Source organism: Brassica napus, chromosome C7 (genome assembly GCF_020379485.1).
Source record: "Brassica napus cultivar Da-Ae chromosome C7, Da-Ae, whole genome shotgun sequence".
In the NCBI taxonomy this organism is placed as follows: domain Eukaryota; kingdom Viridiplantae; phylum Streptophyta; class Magnoliopsida; order Brassicales; family Brassicaceae; genus Brassica; species Brassica napus.
This window is the reverse complement of record NC_063450.1, coordinates 43698390-43709732: the sequence shown is the minus strand read 5'-3', so window position 1 is coordinate 43709732 and position 11343 is coordinate 43698390. Positions and strand designations below refer to the sequence as shown.

General features: G+C 31.1%; 2 protein-coding genes across 2 annotated transcripts; one reads left to right on the top strand and one right to left on the bottom strand.

Annotated features, from left to right (window-relative positions):
- The first annotated feature begins 2113 nt into the window (after positions 1-2113).
- On the top strand, positions 2114-3793 carry LOC106371796 (cilia- and flagella-associated protein 251). The gene has a single exon (XM_013811902.3). It carries the CDS (start codon positions 2339-2341, stop codon positions 3584-3586), a length of 1248 nt encoding a protein of 415 aa, XP_013667356.1. The 5' UTR covers positions 2114-2338; the 3' UTR covers positions 3587-3793.
- Positions 3794-5224: 1431 nt separating this feature from the next.
- On the bottom strand, positions 5225-9127 carry LOC106355318 (tryptophan synthase beta chain 2, chloroplastic-like). Its single transcript, XM_048764287.1, has 2 exons — positions 9091-9127; positions 5225-9011 (listed from the first exon to the last, which is right to left on the bottom strand). Exons 1-2 carry the CDS (start codon positions 9125-9127, stop codon positions 8335-8337), a joined length of 714 nt encoding a protein of 237 aa, XP_048620244.1. The 3' UTR covers positions 5225-8334.
- Between the last annotated feature and the right edge of the window lie 2216 nt (positions 9128-11343).

Genomic DNA, 11343 nt, shown 5'->3' with positions numbered 1-11343 from the left:
CTGATTTTTAATTATTCAATATATATTTATTATTTCATAATATATAAGAACATATAATACATAAAATAATTTTTATATATAATGGTTATTCCGCGCAAGGCGCATTATTATATGATAAATTCATACAAAACTTCTAAACGTTGGTATATGGTAGTTAAAACCCAAAAAAGAGCTATGGTTACGCTACAAATAATATATGTTTGATTCCGGTTAAAGATACGAATGGTTCCCTAGCTTATATGCGGCTACATGCCACTCTTTCGACACACGATTAATTAAAAAAGTGTATGTGAAGAAATGTATCCCACGAACTCTAACAATCGACTTAATTATATATTAGCATTTTTGAAATAAATATATAAACATATGAATATGTTACTCTGAATGTACTTTTTAGCTGATTATATTTATCAAAATCTGAAGAGAGAACTTCAAAGCGAGTTATATGGGTGAATAGAGTAAATAATCGTTATTATTTTAGTGGCATATTCTTAGAATTTCCTTCTTTCAATACCATGTATTTGTTAGTTTGAAATCGGGTGATGATACAACGGCGGCACTAACACATCCCCAACAGCACTTTTTGTCATAATATTCGAAGAACACATGAGAAATTTGTAGTCGTTGCCTGCTTATGGTCTGAAATTGAGTTGGGTCTTTAATTTTATGACGGAATTTTAGTTGGCCTTAGCCTTTGTGTTTCGATTTGGGCTCATTACCTCATTCTGCATTCCACACTAGTTCTCATATCAAACCTATTAATTACTTGATATGAAAACTATTAATTATTTTCACTTGATCACATATAGATTGTTTGATTTAATATATGTAGTTAGTTTCCGATATAACTTTTTCTACAAATTTGGTTTAACCAAACACATTAATCTCCGTAAAATACAGCACGCAAATGTTTACATGTTGCCGTGAAACATAACATTACATCGATGTTATAAAAACACAAGGTGTTTTCCTGCACCATGTGCGGAAAGAATTTTTTAAATCAGACTTATATTTAGAAATAAATTTTATTAAATATTATAGATTTTTCTATTTTTTTACTTAATATAGATTTGGTATATATTAAAACAATTTGTATAAAACTAATAAAAATGATATAACATTGTATAATTATCAAAAAATTAGCCTAAACAATATTTATAAAATTTGTAGGTATATAAAAAACTAATGATCTTACGATTAGATTTTTAAATTTTAAAAAAATTGCAGAAATTTTTGAAAGTTTTAGTAATACAAATTGTATAATGATACAAAAATAATAATATTTCAAAATTTGAAATGCTATATATGAATATATTTATTTTATAGATGATGTATGATCTATTACCATATTTAAAAAAAGTTTACCAAAAGGAAATATCAATATTAAATGTAATATATAAATTATTACTATATTCTAATAAGTTTGCAAAAGATATAAATCAATATTAAATAAAATTATCCATATCATATTTTTTTCGGAAGCCATGTCATCAATTTCAGTAGTCATGGCCATGTCATATTTGTTTTGTAAAATTGATTGTATAGAGGACATGTGGCAAAATCACTTCGTAGATATAGTCTAGGTGATATTTATGTTAAAAAAAATTATTCGGACATATTCCAGAACTAGTTATTTTCTACCAAGAATTTTGAATCTGCCGGTTGCCACATTAGGTTTAACATAGAATATTCTTCGATTTTTCAACTTTATATTCTTTAATTTAATGATTGACAAGGGGAGAGTAAGTGAGCAAGGAAATGGCACGAGTGGATGGCATGTAGATTGATGCTGGAAGCGTTCAACGATGGCCTCCAAGGAAGTTGAGCAGGCCCATCTTTCGTTATGTATATTTGTTTTAAATTAGTTTAATTACTATTTCTGGTCTGCTTTAGTTTAACAGTTATAACTTATAACTCATAACACCTAAGGCGTACATGTTCATGACGTGAGGACAATTATCTTTTGACATTGAAACGGTCCAACACCAAATAGAGAGACAACAGAATGAAAACACAGTTGGTGTCCTTTGTATTAATAGAAACGGCTCAAACAAAAGTCAACGGTTCTCCATAACGACAGGAATCGTTTTATAATGTTTAATTTAGTTTTAGTTTTTTGTGTTTTTATTTTGTTAAGAGATTGATGGCCTCCACCATCATCACCACCCAAGAAATCTCCGAGATTTAAGCTCTGTTTTACAAACACACAAGTAACCAAATCTCATTTTAAAGAAACCCTAGTTTCTTTCCAAGGAGATTCGTTTCCTTGATATACACGTTTCCTTCCAAAATAATATTTCTTTGTTCTTCTCCCCTTTGATTCATATTTCTTGAGGTTATGGCAACGACGTCAAACACGACAAAAGCAAAGGCGGACAACAATAACCTAACCAGAACAAAATCTACCGGTCGAAAACCAAAGCAACCTTCATCGGTATCATCAGAAGATGGATCTGATCAGAAGCCTTTACCAAACTATCTGAAACCAACAATCAGTTCAAGACCTGACCCAGTCAAGTTCTTGAAGAAGAATTATCAGGATAACCAGAAGCTTCTCCGTAGAAGATCTTTTGATCGACCTCCACCTTCTTTGCCTTCTGCTTCTACTCCTTCACCACGTGTCCAAAAAACCCTCAACGCCTCTCCTTCTCTGCCACGAGACAAACCCGCGGTTCCTAGAGAGAAGCCTGCCACAGCTCTACGGTCTTCTTCTTTCCATGGATGCAGAGGTGTTCCAAGAGGAAGCACTTCTGTGAAATCGCCTCATGTTGCTCCAAAGAAAAGCGGGTTGGGGAGTAGTAGCACTTCTTTGAAGAGCAAAAAGGAAGGTCCTGAACATGTTGCTGAAAAGAAAGCACCTGAGAAAGAGATTGCCTTGGATACTGCTTCATTGTCATCTGCTCAGGAAGATGAAGAGGAGATTCTCAAGGCTGAGAGTGATGTACAAGTTGCTGAGGATGTAGAAGAACCAAAAAATGAGAAGGAAAATGAAGAGGTGCATGTAGAGGTTGTGCATGTGGATACTTCTGGTGAAGAGAATGAGAGTAGTGGATCAACATTGGTTGTTCCTGTTGTGGAAGACATTGTTGTTGATGTTGCCAAAGAAAATGAAAGAGAAGAAGAAGAAGAAGAAAGATTGATCAATGAACATATCTCAGAAGAGAAAATAGAGGAAGAGAAAGAAAAAGAGGACAAGGGTGAACTCACTGGAGAGGTTACACCAAAGATTGATGGAGATGAGACTTCAGAGAAGGTCGATGCCGACATGAATACAAAAGAAGTTGAGAAGGTCGAAGAAGTTGAAAGTGTGGAAGAGACTAGGGAAGAAAAAGAAGAAGTGAAAGAAGAAAAAAAAGTGAACAGAGAGGAGAAGGAAGAGGTTAAGGATGAGGAAAAGGATAAAGTTAAAGGAGAAACAGGAGAAGGAAAGAAGAGGGAAGTTGTGAAAGGTAAAAAGGAATCTCCATCAGCTTACAACGATGTAATAGCAAGTAAGATGCAAGAGAACCCAAGGAAGAACAAAGTTTTGGCTCTTGCTGGGGCTTTTCAAACTGTTATTGACTATGAAACTGCCGCATCTAAGTGATATATGTCCCAAAGAGACACAACAACAACAACAACAACAACAAAATGTCATCTCTTTAGCTTTGAATTGTATTCTTCTTTCTGTCTAATTACTATTTGCCATTGTTATAATTTTTGTGTCGTGGATTGTATGCTTTTCGAGTGAACTTATACACACCTAATCATATGTTTGAATGTATTGGATGAATTTGTGTATATATGCAATGGCTTGAAGACTAGCTAGCTACTTTTAACTCCATAACTTTGTTTTTGTCTTAGCAAAATTTTAAATCAACATATACCACTGTACATATTTGAAGTTTGATAAGAATACAACAGTGATATATATAACACGAATCATACGATACTTGTTATGGTCAAGTGAGTGTTATCAAACTCTAAATACAAATAAAAGCTCCTCTTGTACTATAGGAAACTTTGTTAGGAATCTTAGGATTGAACAAGTAAATAACCTAAATGCTACTCAACCTACTATCACATTTTACCTAGATCAATTACAACTTAAGGGTACAAGTGGCTGGTGCCTTTCCAGTGAGGAAGTGTCCCACATGAGAGTTCCTATCAACTTTGACATCTTATAATAACAAAACAAGCAAAATTGGCAGGACACAAATTTAGTGAGACTGAGTTACACGTGTTCTTTTAAGTCCATAGCCTCTTCCTCGTTTACTCCCAACAGTTGTCGGAATGAGCTGAGATCATCAAACAAGCAATCGCTCTTGTGGCAAAAAAACAAAGTAAGAACAAAAAGAAGAGGGCTCACTTCACGTCTTCCGCAACTACATTTATTTCCCCAGGCCCTCAGCAATTAAAAAATTATAAGAAAGTTCTGATATTTTTATTTAATATCTTAATTCTTAAAATAATATTTTGACAGTATTTAAACAATAATAAAATTCAAAATTATATCAAAATTTTCATTTATAGGTTTTAATCCTCTTTAAATGTCTGAAATATTCGGAAACAAGAGAACCAAACCTTCCAAAAGAATCTGATAAAATGGAAACATTTTTTTTGTAGAAACATTCATTGGTTATTTAAAAAATATATACATTTTTGTAATATATAATCTCAAAACAAGTATTCTTCCAAAACATTTGATTGTGTTTTGATATGATTGCGGTTCTAAAAATTTCCTCTCTAGTTGGTTCGCAGAGAAAGTTTAATAGTATGTGTTACTTTGGTGTTACGGCAGGCTACTTTGGTGTTACGGCAGGCTTCCTAGAGCATCTCCAAAATACACTCTATAACTTCAAATATGAAGTTTTTTGCTCTCCAAAAAGAAACCTCAAAACCTCAAAACCTCAAATTTGAAATTTTGAAGAGTAACTCTATATTTGAAGTTTCACTATTCCAAAACTTCAAATTTGAAGTTTCATATTTTTATTTGCATTTTGGTCTCTACAATCACAAATTACCTTTATGATTCATAAATATTTTCTCGTTTATTATTTTAATTCTTAAAGAAATTATATCTCATAAATATTTTAAATTTTATTTACATATTTTAAATTTTACACATAAAATTAAATAAAACTTTAAAATAATATTTAAAATATTTTAAGCTAAATTTAGACAACAATAATATACAAAAAAAACTTAACAAAAATATTTTAAAAAATTACATGAAGACATAACTGTTATACAAATTTAAATATTACAACAACACTAATAGTTAGGTAACTTTGATCCGGAACATTAAAAATTTTCAAATATTGTCCAATTTTTTTTGTGTAACTGAAGATGGTTGTTGTTGTTGTTTTTGATGTTTTTTTCATACAATTCTTTCTTGTTCATATCGAATATATTCACGAGTATTAATATCATCGAAAATAAATTAGCCTTTTACCAATATTTTATGTTTCTCTTTTATTTTATTGTTCCGGTCTAATGTATTTACAAGTATAAATATTACCCGATTTCAAAAAGTTTTAGTTCGTAATCTACAAAGTAAAAATGAGGAGAACCATTTTTATTTCGAAATGCACTAATAGATCATATATGCATTACGAAAATCATTTTATGAAATAATATGGTATTTTGTTTGAAGTTTAATATTAATTAAGTTATTTTTATTTAAATTTTTATATTTTAATAGAATATTTTATTAATTAATATTGTTGTAATATGTTTATATATGTGCTAGTTATTTACAAAAGTTTTAAGAATTCAAATTAGTTATGACAAATATAAGAATTATATTAGAAAATATAAATAGTTTTGAAGTTGAGTTTAGAGTTTTACTTTCGGAGAAGAACACATTTAAACTTCAAATATAGAGTTTTAGAAACTTTTTCTTTTCGGAGATGCTCTTGTAAAAGAAATAAATGTCAGGTGGTATTCAGCATCGACGATATCAACTATTGTAGCTAGGTCACTGAAAAGGAACTCAGAAGTTCAAACATCAACAACCGAAAAGAGACTAATTAACCTACTTTAATCTCCATCCCCAAAAGTTATAGGCCTGGAACCAAAACATATTTGGTTTAACACTAAGTGTATGATTAAAAAAATGAGGTATTGAAATCGAATCCTTCTTAGTTCTCACTTCTCACCCCCACCACTCACCACATGTATGCTCATTTTTCTAGAAAAAATATTCACAAAATATTTGACGATGTCTTTGCCAACTATTGACTCGTCCTTTTTAAAAATAAAATAGAGAATCGATAATGTGGAGACTGAAAGGACAACAAACAGATCTCTATAATACCAGCACAGGCGGAATGATAATTTTAAAAAAATATAAATAATTAGAGTAAATATTTAATATAAGTCATTATATTTAAAAATAAATATATTAGTTAAATTATGTATGTAAGTCTAAATATATCATGTTGTCTTGATAATTAGTTTTGATTTACTTATTTTTTCATAGTGCCATCACATCATTTTTGGTAATTTCTCGAGTTGGATAAATCTAAAGAATCTAGCAAGGAAAAAAACTAACTTGTAATTATAGATCTAGTAAATATATATGAGTAAATTTTTCCATTTCAAAAAAAATACACATTATTTCAAATTTTTTTTTTACATTTTCAATCCATTGTTTATTGGTAAAATGTAAACTTTTAAAAAAAGAAATTGTCTTTTGGAGATGCTATTGGTTAAAAATAGTTTATTACAAATTAATGTATCAATATTCATTTTTTGAGATAAAGAGAAAAATATCTTTTTGTTTCAAATATTTTTATAAAAAAAAAATTTTGAGGTGAAAAAATTATTTGGTCACGACTTACCCCGTTTGGGTTACATAATAATGAAAATAGCTTTTGGTGCGAAAATGTTTCACACATAAATTAAATAACAGAACATTAGAAAACAACACCTTTAGTATGTAAAAGAGAAGAAGGGAAAGATTTCAAAACATTTACTGTCTAACACGTATTATGTATGAAATAGCGAGGATAAATATGAGCTCTAGCCTAGGCTAACGTCCAGCTGCAATGTCAGAAATAACAAAGCTGAAATTGATTTAATAAACATAAGCTATAAATCATCGACTGCGTAGGGAAAATGCTTTTACAAATTTCGTATATTTTTACAAAATAACTATATCATGCATGTAGACATGGACACATTTACCCAGAGCCGAAGAACCAAACTAAATTTCATAAATATTTACACATATCTTACATTTTTGAAATAAAAAAAATCGAGACCAAATCGAAACCGAATGAATACTCAAATGTTAAAACATAGTTTATGTATCTAAAATAATTAATTTCTTTAGTTTAACAATAACCAGATATCCTAACAATTTACTTTTAAACCGAATTATCCAAATGTCTTTTTATCCAAAATATTTCAAATTATCTAAATTATCCAATATTATCTGAAAATTCTGAACTACCTAATTACTTTTTTTGAAAAAATCTAATTTATCCACAGAAAGTATCTAAATTAACAAAATTATATTAAAAACATAATTGAATTAATTAGACCTGAAACTTTCTCTAAATCAGCCGATTTCCAATTTTATTGTCCGAAACGAATTGAAAACCTAAATAACCAATGATTAACCAAATTGAAATTCATAAATAACCAAAAAAGTCATAATTATCTAAAATAAAGATTGAACACTGAACCCAAAATCGAAATTCCCAGAGCTACTTGTATCTTCAAAATTGAACACAAAAGAGAGAACATCATACTGAAGAAGAGTTTCAGTCCACCTTTTTAGAAAATATGGAATGTTTTTCTTATTGAGAATTACAATTTTTATTCAAATTTTGTTATCTTTGGTTGGTAGTTCTTTTTCTGTTTCCGTTCTTTTTGTAAACGTCCCGACCGGAGATGCACAAGTACAAATAGCTTACAAGTACAAAAAGATTTCACTGTCTAAATTTTTTAAAGCAGAAAATATTTTATTTTCCCTCAAACTTCAAGATATTTAGCTACAGTCTGATCATCTTTATCTCCTCTTCCGCTAAAGTTCAAGACGACTCTTGCTCCATCTGGTAACTTTGGACATAGCTTCTCAAGGTGTGCTAGAGCGTGCGATGTCTCCAGTGCTGAAATGATTCCCTCTAACCTTGAGACTCTATTGAACGCTACAAACCTTCGCGTTAACGAACACGTTTTTACTTTAATGAAAAAGACAGAGACTATACATTGATACAAACCTTCCAACGCTTCTTCATCCGTAACGCTATAGTATTCAGCCCATCCCATGTCTTTAAAGAAACTATGCTCCGGTCCAACTCCAGGGTAGTCCAATCTATAAGAGAAAACCAAACCGTGATCAAATCAACAATCTGGAAACTTATGATTAGGCATGTTCTGATTGGCTCTTACCCTGCACTGAGGTTCAATGATTTGACCATCATCATCTTGCAGCAAGTAACTCATAGCTCCATGTAGAACACCAACATCTCCCTTTGTCAACGGGGCAGCGTGTTTGCCACTGTCCAATCCGAACCCTGCAGCTTCCACACCGATCATCCTGACCTCTTTGTCATCCACAAACTCATGGAACAGTCCCATCGCGTTTGAGCCACCACCGACACAAGCCACCAAGACATCTGGCTTCCCGCCCCATTTCTCCCACGCTTGTCTACTCGTTTTTTTACCGATCACCGCGTGAAAGTCTCTGACCATCATAGGGTAAGGATGAGGACCCGCCACAGATCCCAATATGTAATGTGTAGTCTCAACGTTCGTCACCCAATCTCTTATCGCTTCGGATGTCGCGTCCTTCAATGTGGCTGTTCCAGAGTGAACTCCTCTCACCTCGGCACCAAGAAGTCGCATTCTGAAGACATTGAGTGCTTGCCTCTCCATGTCTTGAGCACCCATAGAGATAATACACTCTAGACCATACTGGGCACACACAGTGGCTGTAGCAACACCGTGTTGACCAGCTCCTGTCTCAGCGATGATCCTCTTATTCCCCAAACGCTTGGCGAGAAGATCCAAAATTTTATCTCAGTCTGAGAGACATGTGTTCTTGAATACAAATAAACATAACTCAAAAGAAACAACAATGTTCTATGCTAAACTCACTTAGAAAGTGATAAAGCAATTCCACTGAATGACCCATCTTATGCATTTTATGGTCAACTTTTGTAATGACCCTGAGCTTTTGAAAGTAGCTATGAATATCATCTTAAGGACATAATCAATTTACATGATTGAAACATAAATACACAATATCAGAGCTTAAACAAACTTACATGATTGTATCAGCTTAAAGGATCAAGACAGAGTCTGGATTGATTTCAGCTACCGTCAACGGGAGAGACCTAATTAAATATTGTCGGTCTACTGCTTCAACTCAGACAAAAAGGGGCTGGGATGCCGGAATATGTAATCAACCATATAAAGTACTCAGAAGGGGCTATTGGTCGCCGGAAATACCTTATGATCGAGGAGGAGCACGTCGACGCCCATGATATCACCGCCTTTCTCGTATTACGGGATTCCCAAAACATCTATAATCAGTATGAGGCAGAGGAGGAGATATAGAGCCGCTAACAAAGGAGGAGACACAGGCGTAGTAGTTGGAGGCGCAGTGGCGGAGACAGAGACGCAGTGGCATCAAGACGGTCGTAGACGGCGTGAGAAGCAGCACTCGAGATCGAGGAGCCCATGAGACTTTAACGGAGAAAATCATCAATGAGTATGACAGGTAGGAGAAATAGATTTGAGTTTTGATATTGAAGAACGAAGAGGAGAGGCGAACTCGGATGCTCTACGAACTCCATGGCCATTTCTTCGCGTAGTCACTAATTAGGGTTAGAGACGATTTCATCTACTCGGGCCGCAAAAACCATCAAACTCTAGCCAACGCGATGACAGACAACGATCAAAGCCCATCATCACTCGGGAATAAATGAAACGCAACACTTTATTAGAGGGACAGGTGTCACGCTCTCCTTGCAGTACTTAGTGACGTGGCATCACAGGAAGGAGGCAAACATATTTTTATATATATAGATAGATATATAGATTTGAAAAGTCAGTTTCCTATGTATCGCTCTCACGTTAACTCTCACGATGGTTGATTACACTAATACCCTTAATGAATTAATTTACATTTAAAATACGATTTTTTTTTTTTTTTTTAGTTTCCTTTTAAAAAATTTCCGAAAAATTTACACATATAATAAAAAAATAATTTTTTTATAAAGTTAAAAAAAGAATTGAAAAACGAAAATATATGTATATATAATATGATTTCATGAAAAAGGAAAGTTCACAAAATAGTAATATTACATTTAAAAAATATTTTTAAATAGCATAAAATATAATTTTGTAGTAATAAAATACTTTCTTTATATCTATATTTTCTTAGATGAAAATTATAAATTTAGATATAATGTGATTTCATTAAAAAAAAATTACACAGATAATCTTGATATTAGAAAAAGAAATTTATTTCTTTTAAAACATATTTTTAAACAATACGAAAAAAATTCAAAGTAATAAAAATATTTTTTATATATCTATATATTTTATTAGATGATTACATAAAATAATTAAGTAACATAAACTGATATATGTTTAATTGTCTAAAAATAGTTTATAATTAGTAATATTAAATTTTTTATTTATTTTTCATATATTTAGTTGACTATAATATCTTTCAATTACAGCAAAAAATATCGATGAATTATATTTTACTTATATAATATCATTTTTAAATACAATCACAATTTTTTTACTGCTTATTTTTAAAAGATATTAAAAAAAACTAAAAATAATTTTCAAAATAAACATCGTTTGATCAAATAGTTGCAAAATAGTTTAATGAGGTAGATATATTATATTTTATCGTTATTAAAGTTATTTTTTCTTTATATTAAATTTGCTTTTAAATTTTATGTTTTTATGTTTGTAACTTAATAGAACCATAATCAAAATACCAAAGCAAATCTGAATTCTCATTTTTAAGATTATTTAAAATAAATTTTAGTCTCCATTCAATAAATCAAAGGCATAAAGTTATTTAGAATTTATAAAATATTTTAATTATTGTAAATATTGATATGTGTTTATGAGCTTTCAAAAATGTATGAGCTACTTACGCATGCCTATTGATCATCGTTTTATTATCTAATATTTTTTTTACAAATATCAACATATAATTTGATAAATATTATGAAAATACATGCACGTTTGACTTAGTTATAATAAAAAATAATTATACCTCATTTTGAATTTGAAAGAATATATGTAACTCAATGTACTCACAACATGAGAGATTCGACTAATCCAACTTATATCTAATATCATAGATTTAACTACGATAAAAAT

What these genes read in the sequence shown, in the direction of transcription:
- LOC106355318 (XM_048764287.1), bottom strand. Translation starts at nt 9,127, where the DNA reads ATGGGTCATTCAGTGGAATTGCTTTATCACTTTCTAA. An exon ending in ATTGCTTTATCACTTTCTAA is followed by an intron (nt 9,012 to 9,090) that starts GTGAGTTTAGCA and finishes TCTCAGACTGAG; the next exon opens with ATAAAATTTTGGATCTTCTC.
- LOC106371796 (XM_013811902.3), top strand. Translation starts at nt 2,339, where the DNA reads ATGGCAACGACGTCAAACACGACAAAAGCAAAGGCGGACAACAATAAC.